We start from the raw sequence: 17,074 nt of genomic DNA on the forward strand, positions 1-17,074 counted from the left end.
TCTTCTGTTTTAGTGTTTATTTTCACTCAAAAATCTTACCATCTTACCAACTGCTGAACAGTAGTGTATATGTTAGAAATAAAAAAAAAATGATGTGAACTATTGCAGTTAATATAAGATCTTATCAAATTTCTTTGTGTGTCTGTTGCGCATGTGTTGTGCATGCGTGCGTTTGTGTGTTTTGCAAGACCGGTTTCAGCCTTACATGAATTCATCGTTCTGAGTGAAAGAAAATGGACAGATGTTAACAGCATTTTGGCAGAATGTTTTTAGGAGCATTTACTGTATATCAGGACAGCCCTTCTGAGAAATGTCTTGCTCAAGAACACAGTGATAGTTCATGGAGTGCTCCCCGTTACCAGCTCAGATATTTAACCACTACATCACATCAATCTGATGCAAATGAGCATAAAAGTACATAAGAGACTATACAAAATATATAGTGTATAATCACTGGTGTTGCCAAGTCAAGCATCACTATTATTATTGCTAAATCCTATAGACTTACATTTGATCCGATATTCTTTTGATATGAGCAATAGTATCCTAGCAAACACCCATAACATCCCAGCATTTGTACAGTAAACCACACACAACACAAATTGTTTCTGGGCAACTGCCACTCGTATTTTGTTATTAAAATGTAAATTTATTTTTATCTTTGTATTTTTATCTTGCTATTATTGACATATTAATCATTTATGTTGGCATGAAACAGTACAGACATGCTACTGTTAAAAAATTTGGAGTCAGCAAGTTTTTTTGGGGGGGGGGGGGCACTTTTATTCAGCAAGGCCATATTAAATTAAATTACGTAACAATAAAGACATTCATAATGTTACAAAGGATTATTAGATTATTCCTCTAATAGATTATTAGATTATTTTTCAAGATTATTCCTGAAAAAAATAATCATAATAAGAAATGTTTGTTGAACATCAAATCAGCATATTAGAATGATTTCTGAAGGATCGTGTGACACTGAAGGCTGGATTAATGATGCTGAAAATTCAGCATTGCATCACAGGAATACAGTACATTTTACTGTATTTCTGACCAAATAAATGCAGTCTTGACAGGCGTAAGAGACTTCTTTCAAAAAAATCTTACTAACCCCAGCTTTTGAATGTTTGCGGTAGATGTGCAAAAAAAAAAAATACTTTTGTAACATGATCCTTATACATGTGTTTTTTCCCCTCATGAATAAATAATCTGGGTGTGGAAACTTCTAGAGATATTTTTTTCGAGCTGTATGACTGGGTCTGTATATTTTTATTGTGCATTCCTCTTTTCTGTATGAACTTATAACTTGTCATAATGACAAATTAACATGTAACCTTATAATAAAGCATACACGCTTGTTGGTCTCCGCTGGATCATTTTCATGTCATCCGCGATCACGACCACAAGTAAAATGAAACTTTAGCCGGCTGCTCGTAATGTTTGAAATATCAACTTGGAACAGGCTTAAAGCGCTTTCAACAGTAATGTAATAACCCTGAAGCGATCCCTAATAAACCCTGCACCCCACTTTAACTTGGCAAACAAAAGTTGCATGCAAAGTCAAGACAAATGCAAACAACAAAGACATGTTTCCCATTGTTTGCAACATATGCTAACATTTAGAGCTTGTGTAACTATTTTTCACAGAAGTGGTTTAGAGCAACAGCCGCATGATTCATCTCAGTCAGCACCATTTAATCAAACACACACACACACACACACACACACACACTGTACAGACTTGATCGTGTCCTAGCCCCATCATTAACTCCTGTATCTTTCCTCACAACATCTCCTGAGACTTCATTCTAACTCGGCAGTCATGGGGAAAGGCTACATCAGTAAGCCCATTGTGTTTGTGCTACTTGGGCTGAGCGTTGGGGCCGTGATCACCATCCTTGCTTTATCAGTGCTCTACGCTCAAGAGAAACGGAAAAACGAGGTAAATAGCATAGACGAGACTGGAGTGGAGATGACAACAGAACCCTACAGCACTTCAGAACCCTACAGCATCTCAGAACCATCAAACAAACCCATGGACAAGTTCAGACTGCCTGACACCCTTCGTCCTGAGTTCTACAATGTGACGCTTTGGCCTCGGTTGGTGATGGACATGCATGGGATGTACATTTTCACTGGGAAATCTGGAGTGGCATTCAAGTGCGTGAAGGAGACCAACCTGATCATTATTCATTCCAATAAACTGAACTTCACCTTGACGTCGGAGATGCACCATGCGAAACTGACGGGTTTGGGAGGGACAATCGCTCCGGACATACTGAAAACCTGGGTTCAAACAGAAACACAGTTTATGGTGATTCATCTGAAAGAAAAACTACAAGTTGGAAAATCATATTTGCTCTACACAGAATTCAGAGGAGAGCTATCAGATGACCTAGGAGGATTTTACAGAAGCGAATACGAAGAAAATGGCGTGAAAAAGTAAGACGTATAAAGCTATAATTACTGCTGAAATGACTTTGGTAAATTTGAAAAGATATAAACGTTTTTTAATTTTCGTATTTAACCGCTTATGTAATCATCAAGGTAAACACTTAATGAATTACTCATAAAAAAGGATACAATATAATAATTATTTCATAAGTATAAAATTATTTATAACAAAACATTTTATTTTTAATATAATCCATGTTTTTAAGTAGGTGACAAATATTTTTATTCAACCTTTTTAATTTAGTATATTTATGTATAAGGTATAGGTATTTTAGGTCCTGTAACAGATCACCATTTCTTACACACTGTTTTATTCCTCAAATTTTTATCAACTTCTATTTTTTTTATTTATTATTTATTCACATGTTCCTGTGACACATAATTTTAAATTTCATTTTAAATTTCGCCCCGGTTTCACAGACAAGGCGTTATCCTAGTCCCAGACTAAAATGCATGTTTGAGCTGCTAAATCACACAGCTAGTTCTTAAAAAACTAATAAGAACTAATAAGTTAAACTAATAAAATAAAAAATAAAAACTTTCATTTTGTTAGAGTTGTTGCCACAACTCAAATGCAGCCCACTTTCGCCCGGAAAACTTTCCCCTGCTTTGATGAGCCGTCAATGAAGGCCGTGTTCCACCTGACTCTCCTACACCCTCCTGGAACTGTGGCCCTTGCTAACGGCATGGAGCTGGGTTAGTGCACACATCAGTGACAATGTAATATGTACCCTATTGAGGGCAAGATAGTATTTTCTATTAATAATACTAGAAAATATTAGACAATACTGACAATATTGCCTTTTAACTGGGTAAACAAAGCTCGACATTATCCATTTGCATATGCTTCTATACTGAGGGTTTGATTGCGTTGATATACTTCTTGATACTTCAATGTCTTTTGAGGTTGAAGACTGATTACCAATATGAAACACTTTTTATAAGTTTACACCTTACCATTATGTCAACTTGACTGAAGGTTTTCCAAAGTTGAGTAATGGTAGCCTTGATTGTTGGGTGTGGTTAATAACCTGCTCTTTAATCACTTACTGATGCTTTACTATATTTTTTCCCCATCAACAGTGTTATATAAGCACTGACAAGTTTTACATTTAACATTCCAAACAATTATTTTCAATGTTTTTTTCTTCCCATAACTGCTTGGGGTTAGTAAGATAAAAAAAGAAAGAAAATAAATTATTACTTTGATTCAGCAAGGATGCATTACATTGATCAAAAGTGACAGAAAATACATTTTTAATATTACAACAACAACAAAAAAAAATCTATTTCAAATAGCCTAGATGCTGTTCTTTTGAACTTTCTATATCAAGGTCTTTTTCTATCAAGGTTTCCACAAAATATGAACAGCTGTTTTAACTGTTTTCAACACTGATAACAATAATAAGAAATGTTTCTTGAGCAGCAAATTATATTAGAATGATTTCTGAAGGATCATGTGACTTGTGATATTTAAAATATATTAAAATAGAAAACACTTATTTTAAATGTTAATATATTTTTCACAATTGTACTCTTTTAACTGTATTTTTGATCAAATAAATGTAGCCTGATAGATGAGCATAAGAGACTATTTTAAAAACACTGAAACATCTAATAAACCCCCAGCCTTTGAATGGTATTGCATGGATTTATCTGCAGACATTTTAATTCTTCACTCATGTTCTCACGTTTCTAGGCACTGAAAGCATCACTATAGATAAGCAAGAGGTTTTGCGGACCAGATTTGAGCCAACTGAAAAAATGTCAACATATCTGTTGGCCTTCGTCGTCAGTGAATTTATCAACATACAATCCCCACCAGAGGCCAATGTTTTGGTAGATATTCTTACTCTCTTCTTTCCTTTTATACACATCTTTTAAATGCAGACAACAAAATGAAAAAGGGTATTAAATGTATTCATGTATTTTTCCACCAAATTCATAAATAAATGCTTTTTTGTTAGATCAGAATCTGGGGACGTAGAGAAGCCATTGAGAATGGACATGGAGATTACGCCCTTAATGTGACATTCCCTATTTTGAAGCATTTCGAAAACTATTACAACATCAAATACCCTCTACCCAAATCAGGTGAGAGTTTAAACAAGCAAGTTCTTTCCAAACTTCGTGTCTCAATCTGTTACATACATAAACACTTAGGGGCCATTGGGGGGAAAACCAGTCAGACTATTACTTTCTTATCCCTAGATCAAATCGCACTGCCTGATTTCGGTGCTGGAGCAATGGAAAACTGGGGTCTGGTCACATACAGAGAAACATCTCTTTTCTATGACCCTAAAGTGTCCTCCAATAAAGATAAAGAATGGGTGGTCACTGTAATCACACATGAACTTGCACACATGGTATGTAGACTATATGGTATGTTTCTAATAGTGGTCTTCTTAAACAGCTTTAATTATCTAATAAATTTAACTAATGACAATAAATGGATTTAGTGGTTTGGAAACCTTGTGACCATGAGATGGTGGAACGACCTGTGGCTCAACGAAGGCTTTGCGAGTTATGTGTCAGTTTTTGGAGCTGATTATGCTGAGCCTACCTGGAATATTGTAAGTTTGTATTCACTATATTCCCCAAGTTTATGAAGATCATTTTTATGTTCACAAAATAGTAGCAAACACAAAAAGAATACACTAGGAATTCGTAACCAATGTTCTATTTCCTTTCGCTCCAGACTGAAGGCACTAGTGGAAGACAAATACCTACAAAGTCACAAGGAATCCCTTTGTTCAGCACACACTGCTGGCAAGGGAGGCACAGTCAGTCTGTAGAAACTTGAAAAAGTTGCTGCAGCACAAATTTCAGAAAGCGACTCTCCTCTGAACGCTGCCCAAGATGTTGCCAAAGCATGTGTAGAATGACATTGAATAGATAAGGGCGCAGACTGCCCAACAGGCTCGTACGCATGAGAAATTACCTGTGTCAACCAGTGCGACAGTCTCTGTTTAGAAAGTGTAGCATCTCTGCGTGCATCACTAAAACAAACAAACAAACAAATCATTGATTAGTCTTACGCCAGGCTGCTGTCTTATCAATGTAAGCCTTCAAAGACCTAACTGGACATAGCTCCAACAGTATGTCAGCTTGATCTGCTGCCAGTGCAGCCAACACAATAGACTGGTTCATAAACAGTGAAAACAAAATCTTGGGTAGAATCGCCGGAACGGGCCAGAATGAAACACTACTGAATCCACTACACCAGCGCAAACTGGGGTCATTCACTGATAATGCATGGAGTGCACTCACAAGCTTTGCTGTTGTAATGGCCAAGAGAAATAAATGACAGACATTTAATTACAGACTCTAACGTTGGCTCAAATGGGAGGTGACACAAGGAATTGAGAACCATACCCAAGTCCCATGTCGGACTCCACATGCCCCGTGGACACAGATGATTAGCTCCTTTCAGGAAAGCAACGATCAGCTGTTCAGACCCAAGTGAAGAGTCACTAAATTCTGATCGGTGAGCTGCTAAAGCCGCCACATATACCTTTAGTGTGGATGTAGAATGCCCAAGTTCCAACAGATGTTGGAGAAAATCCAAAATACATCCCACTGAGCAGTGTAATGGATCACGGCTAGAACACCAGTCAGAGAAGGCTCGCATGCAACAATGTGTGACTGATTTTCTCACATTTGTCTCGTATTGGACACAAATGTATTTGAACGAGCCATCGTTGAAAAGGTCTGAGCCACAACAGTCCCAGAGGTACTACTGTTGATGCTGATGTGATTTTTCCCCAAGAGTCTCAGAAGAGCAATTTACTTCTGAATGCGGGCAACCTGAAGGCGGCTTACAGTCCTCAGAGTTGACCTTATTCTCTCTGGAGAATTATTGAGGAGAAGACCTATAAAACTGGTCGACTGCTTTGAGACAAGCTTGCATTTGTCTCCCACGAGATGACATCTTCGTTATTCGATTCGCTCTCAAACGCGAGGGATTTTCCACCAGTGCTTTCAGCACGGCCTCTGGCGGTCTAGAGCAAAAGGAAATCGTTCCGGTATTTTCTTTTGTCATGTATGTTTAGGCATACACGAAAATGATGTAGTAAAAAGTTTTTCCTTTGCGTTTTTCACATACAGACAACAGCGTTGTCAATACAATCCACTTCACACGGATCCACGAAAACGTCTAAAAATGCTGTATTATACATGTCAGGCTAGTAGGTGGCAAGGTCACTTTGCAGAGAATCACTATGCGCCTATAGACTGAACACGTAATATGCATGCGCATGACATCGTCCTTTTTCATATATTCGTGTTTTTGTAGTTTAATATGGTTTACACAGTGACTATAAGTGTATCGTTTTAAAAACTTGCACTTTGAAAACCGTTTTCAAAAGTTTGCATTTTCAGTCCCCCACGACGTAAATGAACAGCAAAAACACACAAAAAGTTTAAAACGGCATCGTGTAAACGCCCCTTAATCTGCCGGTTTTAGCGTCTTGCGCCATGAACCATTGTTTAAGTATCACGTTAAAAATATTTACGTCACACAAATACCCGCTTTCTGTTTTCCAACAAAAATTGCGTCCTTTTTGTGCCCAAAAAAATAAATTAGGGTATAATTTTGAGATGCATTAAGCCTTGCAGACGTGGCTTGGTAACATTCCGGGATTGTGGCAGCGTGAGAGGGTGTGTCAGAGGCAAGGTATGTGCCGTCTAAGTGGTTGCAGCATGGGGACTACAAACCAAGATGGCCACCTAGTTCCGGACTACAGTGACCAGGTGTTGCGAGTGAAGGAGAAAAGCTATTAATGAGCTGAGAACAGAGAGACTGACTGTTCTTTGTTATGCTTTCTGTACACCTAAAGACTTTGAAAAGATTTAGAAAAGACTTTATAAGATTATCAGCTCACATCTAAAGACTTGGGTTCACAGTTTTTAGTCTCAGACTAAAGACTTTCGATAATATCAAACATGTTTGATATGAAAGACTAGAGAAAGACTGGCTTAAATCGGGTCGCCGACTGCAGATTATCACCTCACATTTAACGATCGAGACGACGGGAGCGCGCTGAGACTCCAGTAAGATTCCTAAAGACTGCCGGTCTTTAGTCTGGGACTGTGAAAATCCTTTGGTGTACGCCCGGCATCAGAGAGCATAAAGATAAGCTGGAAGAGTGTTTTGGTTAAAAAGTTTTGGAGATTTGAGTTCATTATTAAAAAGAAGCCAATGGTTTGATCTCTGCCAGGACTCGATTTATAAAGCAACCCACACTTTGGTGATACCCTATCTCTCACGATGCCACAGTGATATAAAGTCAAGTAGCTTAATCAATATTAATGCTTTGTAAATTTGCCAGATTAGCAGCGTGCGTCTTCCTTTCACCCTACCATAAATGTGTGGGCTATGGGGCGAACGTCACATAACGTAATTAATAATCATGAGCAAAGTTAAGATTGTTTATGTTCTCTTCATAGAAGTTACTGTTAACACGTTAAAAGTAATTTCAATAACATTAACAAATAATGCTTAACAGATAATTTGTTAAAATATATAATGAATGATTGAAGATGTAAAAAGATAACTTTCTTTTCTCCCTCTCTCTCTCTCTCTCTCTCTCTCTCTCTTTCTCTCTCTCTCTCTCTCTCTCTCTCTCTCTCTCTCTCTCTCTCTTTCTCTCTTTCTCTCTTGAAGAAAGATCTGATGGTGCAGCAGCAGGTTCAGAGTGCATTTGAAGCCGACGCTCTTGTTTCCTCACACCCGCTGTCTTTAAGAGAGTATGATGTCATTACACCGGATCAAATCAATATGCTATTTGATGATATCACGTATAGCAAGGTTTCCATCATGTGCTAAAGACAATTTGAAATAACACTATTAAGCAGTGTTTTTAGTTAACGAATAAAGATACATTTTTTTCTTTGCAGGGGGCTGCAATACTGAGAATGCTGTCTGAATTTCTGTCGGAGCCTGTCTTTGCTAAAGGACTTAGTGTATGTATATTTTAAAGGGTTTTCGTGCGACTGAGTAACTTTTTCTTAGAATAACACTTGCACACGATTTCCACAGAACTACTTGAAAGAGTATGCATACAACAACACTGTGTACACAGATCTTTGGAAAAAACTGCAGGATGTAAGTTACAAAATTGATGCAATGTATTCCTTAAATATTAGCATAAGTGTGTTTGTTTTTTAGCCATCATTTTTATTATAATTTGATTTGTATAAAATCTTTTTTTAGGTTGTAGATGCAGATTCAAGCATCCAGCTACCAGCCTCAATAAATGAAATTATGAATCGCTGGATTCTTCAGATGGGTTTCCCTGTAGTAACTATTGACACACAAACAGGAAGTATCTCTCAGCAGCACTTCCTGATAGACCCAGAGGCAGTAGATGACATCATAACATCTGACTACAGGTTTGTTTACCCTGACAACATAAGTTCGGACTCATGTCCTATTGTTTCAGAACTTGTATATACTGTGTGTGCATCTTCAAAAATAATTGCAGTTACGAATGGTTTGTGCCAATCACCTGGATGAAGAGTGGTCGCAACATGGGTCAGCACTGGCTGCTTACTAAAAATGCTTCATATGAGTCCATGAAGACAGATACTGACTGGGTATTGGCCAACCTGAATATCACAGGATTCTACAGGGTTAATTATGATTCCCACAACTGGGAACGTCTTTTTACACAACTGACTTTAGATCATAAAGTGAGTATCTGATTAAATTTAATTAAGCTAAAACATTCAGAATATTCTATATATATATATATATATATATATATATATATATATATATATATATATATATATATATATATATTCAATTCCTTCTATACACATAGGTTATTTCAGTTCTTAACAGGGGCCAGATCATCGATGATGCATTTCATTTGGCGAGGTAAGCTCTCTTCTCCAGAGACATTTTATCAATGGACATACTTAATTTGCTCAAAGTAATAAAATTGATTTTCATCTGAATCTGATCATTCAAAGGGCCAAGATAATCAACATAACCCTGGCTCTGAGAACAACCAAGTATCTCTCTAAGGAGAAGGAATACATACCATGGGAAGCTGCAATAAGAAATATGGACAACTTTTTCCTCATGTTTGACCGATCAGAAGTTTATGGACCTTTGCAGGTATGTATTTGTGTATATATATATATATATATATATATATATATATATATATATTCTACATTTTTAATAATTTTCAATACCCAGAGTCAGAGAATGTTTATACAGGACTGTTTAGTACGAAATGTGTTTATTTATCTATTTCTTCAAAACACTCCAGATTTACATGCGGAGAAAGGTGCAACCTCTTTTTGACCACTTCAAAGTTATCACATCAAACTGGACTCAGAAACCCCCAAGATACATGGACCAGTAAATACAAGATTCCCTCTTTCACAGTTTATTGATAGTAAATAATACTTTAGTAACACAACACATCAGCTATAACTTTAACTATGACCACAAAAGAATTTTAAAGGGATCACATCATGGGAAATCAAATTGTTCTTGATCTTTGGAGATAAAAGTGTTAAACCAGGGGTGTCCAATCCTAAAGGGTCGCTGTCATGCAGAGTTCAGCTCCAACCCCAATTAAACACATGAACCAACTAATCAAGTGCCTTAAGTGCCAAGTGTCTCAATTCGCACACTATCCATCATAAACAAATTAAAATTGGTGCGACCCAAATTGTAGTATGTTGATATTGATTATTCCAAAGGTACCCAGATGGTCAACAATTTCCGTGTAGAATTTCGAATGGCCGATCCATGTATAGCCCCCTCTGATCCTACTCGACTCGACCCTCTCAGAGCAGGATTTGAACCGCCGTCTCTGGCATGGAAGATAAGATATTTGTCACGGATGCTCTGGGTCTGTTGAGCAACAAATCCTCTGACATTGTCCTGTCAGTAATCCTCCCTACTATCTTCATGTGAATGTGATAAGTGAAATCTGATGTACTATAATGTAACCGACTTTTAGTGGCATGTGTTATTAATTTTCCGTGCCTTTCCGGATATGGAATTAAGCTTCGGGCACATCCCTACTAGGCATACTAGAAACTTCCAGGCAGATGTGTTAAGGGAAGTTTAGAGATAAACTCTGCAGGACAGCAGCTCTCCAAGACTGAGTTTCGACACCCCTAAGTTAAACGTACTATGAAAACTTCCTCCTCAGTAAAAAAGGAACATTTATTGAAACTAAGCAACTCGTTCTGTATTGAAAACAGATAGACCACAAAAAGACATGAACATATTGAGGTAATGAGGTAATATATACTATTGCAAGAACAATGTGGTAAATATGAATAAAATGTGAGGAAATCTGTCAAATCTTGTGCAAACCCACTGGTAATTTTGCATGCAAAGATGATGTTTACATAAAAAACATATAGCCTATTGGCACAACTGCAAAAAACAGGGGTCGGAGTGGAGTATGGTCATAAAAAACAAAATTATTACTGTTATTTTTGGTCCGAAACTATTACTGGCACTTTACGTAGACCTCAGTGGAAATACAAATAATAAAAAAATTAAAAAATTAAATGACCACTTTAAAATAAAGCTGCATCCCAATTCAGAGATTGCATCCTTCTAAAAGGCTGATTGCGACACAGCGGCGTGACCAATACTGTCCCAATTCGAAGGCTCCTTCAAATGCGGCCTCGAAATCCACCTTCATTTCCCGGGTAATGAAGGATACAACAGATGGACCCTTCGCGGTCTACCCCAGAATTCATTGTGCACAGGTGACAACAAGGTTTTTTTTTAGAGAAATTGCCGCATTACACTTAAGTGGGTTGCAACTTACTCAAATTTGTAATGATACAAATGTAAAAATAGAAATATATATAAAAAAGCAGTATAAATGTTGACTTGTATCTTACCAAGATGCGATTTTATATAGTTTATACTCTTTATTATGTACAGAAATGGACCAAGGTCAGGTGAACATATTTAGACAGTTTGTGAACCCTGTTTTGTTTTCAGACAGTTGAATATAACTTTCAAAAAAAGTCCAGTACAAACGTTACTGCCGCTCATCAATGGCAGCTTTTAGAGTTGCTAGGCAACAAGAACAGTCCTCCGTAGGCTAGACCGTCCCATTTAACAACGCTCCATCCGAACTTAGCGACCTTTGAAGGTGTGGCCTTTGAGGTCCACGCCCTTCGAAGGATGCAGCCTCTGAATTGGAACAGATTATATCACTTCTGTTTCATAAATATTAGCGATGGAGGTTACTGAAATATTGTCTGATTTATGTGAATTCTGTTTATAGACACAACCAACTGAATGCTATTTCAATGGCCTGCAAAACTGGAGTGAAAGAATGTTCAGAGCTCACTAAGATGTGGTACAGACAATGGATGAAGAAGCCCGACAGTAACCCGTATGACAACCGCTTCTCTCAGCCCGAAATCTAAATTTAGTACATGCCAGTTCAGTTTAGCTTTGTCTGCTTCTGCTAATTCACTTCAATTTAGTTCAGTTCAGAGATAAATAGATGAATACATAAATGTAAATTTTTAATTCTGTTCATGGGAGTTTAATTCAATTCAGTTCTACTCTGTAGCTAGTTCAGTTCTTTCTAGTTCTGTTTATTCAAGTATTGATCACTTCAATTCAAGTCAGATCACTTTAGCTCTTACTGTTTCGGTTCTGTTCAGTTCATTTCAATTTTATTTTTTTCCCTCAAGAATTCCCAAAAATCTGAAGAACACGGTGTATTGTAATGCCATTGCAGCTGGTGGTGTTGAGGAGTGGAATTTTGGATGGAAGATGTTCAAGAACAGTACTATTGCTGCAGAGGCAGAGAAACTTTTATTTGGTCTATCATGCACTAAAGAGCCTTGGCTGTTAAATAGGTGAGCCCTATATATACTGCATCCTATAACATACACTATTGTTCAAACGTTTTTTTTGGGGGGGGGGGGGGGGGGTTCTATCTATGATTTCTATCTATCAAATGTTTATTGAGCAGCAAATTAGAATGATTTCTGAAAGATGATGCAAAACTGAAGACTAGGCTAATGATGCTTAAAATTCAGCTTTACATCACAGGAATAAATACAATTTTGAAAAATATTGAAATAGAAAACAGTTATTTTAAACGGTAATAATATTTCACAACATTAGTGTTTTTACTGTCATTTTGATCAAATAAATGCAGCCTCGATGAGCATTAAGACTTTAAAAACATTTAAAAAATCTTACTCACCCTAACATTTTGAAGAGTGTAGCATGTATGCAAAACAGAAGTCTGTTTATTTCAATGAATTTGTTTTAAAGCTTTTATTTCTGCTCTCAACGTCGGCGGTCGCATTTTCTCTCCCTCTCCCTCCCCTTACCTACCCTGCTTTGCTCCTCTCGTCACGTCTAGTCCACTGTCTTGTACTGTGAGAGACTCTCTCAGCACTGCTCTCCAAACTAAGAAAACATGGATTTGATCAACTGGTCTCTCAACGCAATTGACACCATCTTCTTGACGAGAAGCTTGGGTTCGTGGAAACCTGACTGCCCTGCTGGAACGTTCGCAGCTGGCTACACGATGGACGCGTGAGAGAGGTGGCGGGTCGTGTGTCTGGCGGCTCTTTCCGTGGAGGACGTTGAAGATATCTACCTATTCGGAACCATGATAACAAGTCTTCTGCTGATTGGATTAGGTATTGCCCTGGTTTATCAAGGAATTAAGAAGACGGTGACAGCTGTCCAAAGCCTCACAAGGCTGTCTGTCATGATTGAAGCGGTGGGCAGAGCTGTCTGCACTCAGACTGGGTCTATGAACCAAAATACGGATAACATCATGGAGAAGCTCACAGCTTTGCAAAGGCAAATGGATCATTTCAGAGACCAAAATGGACCAGGAGAATAGCCTGTGTTAATTGGAATGCGGCTACTCGCCCAAGACCAAAAAATCCCAATCTTATCTGTTTCGGCAACCCCCAACCAGCACTGGCCTTGGCCAAGGCCACTGCTGGAACAACAACTCCCCCGGAAGAGCACTGCAGTGAGCCGCTCTCACGTTCCTTTCCCGACTCCACAGACACCTGGTGATTGTTGACTCTGTCTGGGACCTGATCAAGGTTGTCTCCATGACAACTTGCTGTGTATCTCTATGACAATCCTGGGAACTGAGTCCCCTAGATTATGGTGCTGGCTTAGCGACTATCCAGGCCTACACACACATGAACTCTTACATATATATACAGATATGCATCCGCCCCACACCCCATCCCTCCCTCGAGAATGGCTGCAGGACCGGATGGCTGCCTGCCTGTGCTGGACTACCTCCATTCCCCACTCCCCACCCCTGTTGCAAGTCTTGTTCATGTTGTAGAGTGTACTGATTATGTGCTAATGTTGCTGAGGTTTTTTTCCTGTTCCCACACTGTACTCCTTACAGGAGCATAGTCTGGGGGTTGCCTTTTTTTTCTCCTCACCTTTCTCATGTCATGCTGTATTTCTTTTCCTCAATTCCCTATCTTACTGTCCTGTCTACCCCTGTTGTCATATTGTATGTTTGTATGGACAGGTTGATGGCCAATTTCGCTGGTACTTGTGACTAGTGACAATAAAGACTACTACTACTACTACTACTACTACTACTACTAAAGGACACTGAAGGGCAGCTTTATGTGATGCGTTGATGTAATTTCCACTGAAACAGGAAGCTAAGATGGGAAATATTGAATGGCTCCTCCCCCTTCTCAGATAGCCAATAGTGTTTAGTTTACCTCACAGACTGCAAGTCGTACTTGACAGCACCATGGAAGCGAATCCGAGCGCTGATGATACGTTGGATTGTGTGAATAAATTCTAGCCATTTCGTTCTTAACCAACGTACAGTTGGAAAACGGAATAAAACTCGAACGTTTGAGTAACCGAACGCGCATCTCCAACCAATATTGATCGTGCTCCGTGTCAACGGTCCCTTTGGCCAGGTGGTATTTATAGCGTGGGGCGTGACGCTTTAGATTCTGAGCATTTGATTGGATAGAAGATGTGATGAGAAACTGAAGTCTGCGGTGATGTCATAAACACACCAGTTGTGTTGTTGTTTTGGAACACACCAGCTTATTTATAACCTTAAGGCTAACATATTCATACTAAAAGATAAAAAACTTAAATTTTGATTTTAGGGGAGGTTTAAAGGAAGGGTATTTGGGGCCCCAAAATTGTGAGATGTTGAGGAAAATATTCCAATGTAAGTTGAAAACGCCTACTTGAACACTTGGGCCAAATACAGGAAATATGTCATGTAAGTAGACAAGTGGTCAAGTGCAAAGACTGCAAGTGTATTTGCAATACACATTGTGTGACTGCAATTGACAGACGTCAGATGCCGAGCAACCGAAACAGCAGCCACCTTTTACAGTTCCTCCTGAACCAAAACAAAGAGCTTATGCTGCGTTCACGCCATAACTACTGTACTTTGATAGAGATGGAGTATAACATGACGTTATACTCTGAGCGCTTTGTGACTCGAATTTATGCGTTTCAATGGCAACACTATCAATGGCGAAATGAATCTGCAGCAGTCGGGTGGTACAGGTCTGCGCTCTTTAAGTTATGTTCATTATTCTTGTAATGTCATGTGCTTTGAGACATGGGCTAATTTAACGCCGTCTCTCGTGACGCTTTTTTTGCTCTCTACTGTACGCGTTCATGTGTTTTGGAGGAGGCATGGCTTTGGGGACGCCCTGAAGAAAGGATGGTGGGATCTTATGCTTTCAAAGCTAGCTCAAATCAACTTGTAGATGTAATATATATATATATATATATATATATATATATATATATATATATACTCATGTAATTGCCTTTTGTTTTTTAAAGGTATCTGGAATACACAACAGATCTAAACCTGATTAGGAAGCAGGACGTTATCTTCGCTATTGTCTATGTTGCGGGCAATGTAATAGGGCAGCCGTTGGCTTGGGACTTCGTCAGAGCCAACTGGGAATATATAATTAAAGAGTAAGTAGTGCATTTCCTTCTTTCAGCAAAACATGCAGTATTTACTTTCTACTGACTTTTTCTGTTACATGATCTCTATAGTAACGATGCAAGAACTTTATTTGAAAGTCTGATTCACGGCGTCACAAAAAAGTTTTCTACAGAATTTGAACTGCAACAGGTTTGTGCTATTTTAATAAGAGGTTGCTTTGGGATGGGTCAAATATAAAACAAACATTAATACAATGCCGTTCAAACGTTTAAGATTGGTATGCTTTTTTCACTTTCTCTTGTGCTTATTACTACGAGTAAAAACAGCAATTTTGTGAATTATTATTATTTCAATTTAAAATATTCTATTATAATATATTTTAAAATGCTATTTATTCCTGATTATTTGATTAATAATCACAAGTTCAAAAAAACATTTATTTGAAAAATGTTCAAATGTATTTATATTCAAATTAAAAATAAAGTATGTGATCAAATTGAATGCATCCTTGCTTAATAAAGGTATTAATTGCTAATTATTTATAATGTTAATATAAAAAATGCTGACCCCAAACTTGAACAGTAGTTACTATGTAATATTTTGTATTTTTAATTTATACTTAAAACTATTGGTCTGTTATGCTGTAATCTTTCTTTTCTTTTCTTTTTTTCTTGAGATGTCTTGCTGAAAATATGTGTATTTATCTCTTTCTTTCTCTGTTTCTTTGGCAAATCACAGTTACAACGATTCAAAGAGGACATTGCAGCGAGCAGTTTTCATCCTGCGTCATATGCAATAGAACAGGCCATTGAGCAGACTAAAGCCAACTTTAAATGGGTATCTGAAAACAAAGCGCATGTGATGAATTGGCTGATTGAACAGTCAGTCTAAACACAGTGTCAATATGAATATTCTATATATTTGTGTACAATATTTTCATATTTGACTCTTTTACAATATATATATATATATATATATATATATATATATATATATATATATATTTTCCCCCTGAAATTTAATAGAGACTTTTTAATTAATAGAGACTTTTTCTAATAAAGTCTGATTAGCGGCTGTCCTGTGCCTCTGAACAAATTAGATAATTAAAATATTTTGTGGTATTTTATTACTCATTTATAATTCTGAAGTCAGTCTTTACTCAAATAATGTATATATTTGCATTTACATATTTTGCAATAAATATTGAATATATTTATGCTCATAATCTATAGTATTATATTGTGAATGTCAACTTCAAATAAAAAAGTTTGTAATTTTTCATTTAATTGTTTTGTGTGTGTGTGTGTGTGTGTGTGTGTGTGTATGTGTGTGGTCCTAGTAAACCCTACGTTATGGGGAAAAATATCCCCGCAAGAACAAGAATTTCGGATCTTTGTGGGGACATTTTTCCCCATAACGTAGGGGGAAATGTTTTGGTCTCCGTTTTTTTTTTTAAATGTAGAACGTTTTCTGTGAGAGTTGTGCTTGGGGTTAGGGGATAGAATATAAAGTTTGTACAGTATAAAATGGAAGGTCCCCATAAAACATGAAAACCCAACGTGTGTGTGCCTGGTAAATGGTTATGGGGGCCAAATGTCCCCACAATTATAGTAGTAATACCAATCATTTTTGACCTTGTGGGACATTTTTGGTCTCCATGAGGAAAA

At 37.6% G+C, this 17,074-nt stretch overlaps 1 protein-coding gene across 4 annotated transcripts; it reads left to right on the forward strand.

The window, feature by feature from the left end:
- The first annotated feature begins 1,755 nt into the window (after positions 1 to 1,755).
- anpepla (alanyl (membrane) aminopeptidase-like a) lies at positions 1,756 to 16,377 on the forward strand. Of its 4 annotated transcripts, none has more exons than XM_077227905.1 (19): positions 1,756 to 2,445; positions 3,011 to 3,153; positions 4,157 to 4,296; positions 4,425 to 4,551; positions 4,669 to 4,823; positions 4,917 to 5,030; positions 8,123 to 8,266; positions 8,356 to 8,421; positions 8,498 to 8,563; positions 8,672 to 8,850; positions 8,943 to 9,150; positions 9,285 to 9,340; positions 9,436 to 9,583; positions 9,741 to 9,832; positions 11,739 to 11,849; positions 12,157 to 12,324; positions 15,296 to 15,436; positions 15,518 to 15,596; positions 16,146 to 16,377. In XM_077227905.1, the coding sequence occupies exons 1-19, from the start codon at positions 1,826 to 1,828 to the stop codon at positions 16,296 to 16,298; spliced, it is 2,910 nt and encodes a 969-aa protein (XP_077084020.1). In that variant the 5' UTR covers positions 1,756 to 1,825; the 3' UTR covers positions 16,299 to 16,377. The 4 variants fall into 4 exon arrangements, with proteins under 4 accessions (XP_077084020.1, XP_077084021.1, XP_077084022.1 ...); XM_077227908.1 differs by having other exon boundaries at positions 2,388 to 2,486; XM_077227906.1 differs by lacking the exon at positions 11,739 to 11,849.
- The last annotated feature ends 697 nt before the right edge of the window (positions 16,378 to 17,074 follow it).

The sequence above is a fragment of the Siphateles boraxobius genome, unplaced genomic scaffold (genome assembly GCF_051911475.1).
Source record: "Siphateles boraxobius isolate OS27281-9 unplaced genomic scaffold, OSU_SipBor_1 130, whole genome shotgun sequence".
Classification (NCBI taxonomy): domain Eukaryota; kingdom Metazoa; phylum Chordata; class Actinopteri; order Cypriniformes; family Leuciscidae; genus Siphateles; species Siphateles boraxobius.

Excerpts from the sequence above, each read along its gene's own strand:
- anpepla (XM_077227905.1), top strand. The coding sequence starts at position 1,826 with ATGGGGAAAGGCTACATCAGTAAGCCCATTGTGTTTGTGCTACTTGGG. Across the intron at positions 4,824-4,916 it reads CACATGAACTTGCACACATG|TGGTTTGGAAACCTTGTGAC; the intron begins GTATGTAGACTA and ends AAATGGATTTAG. Across the intron at positions 15,597-16,145 it reads CAGAATTTGAACTGCAACAG|TTACAACGATTCAAAGAGGA; the intron begins GTTTGTGCTATT and ends GGCAAATCACAG.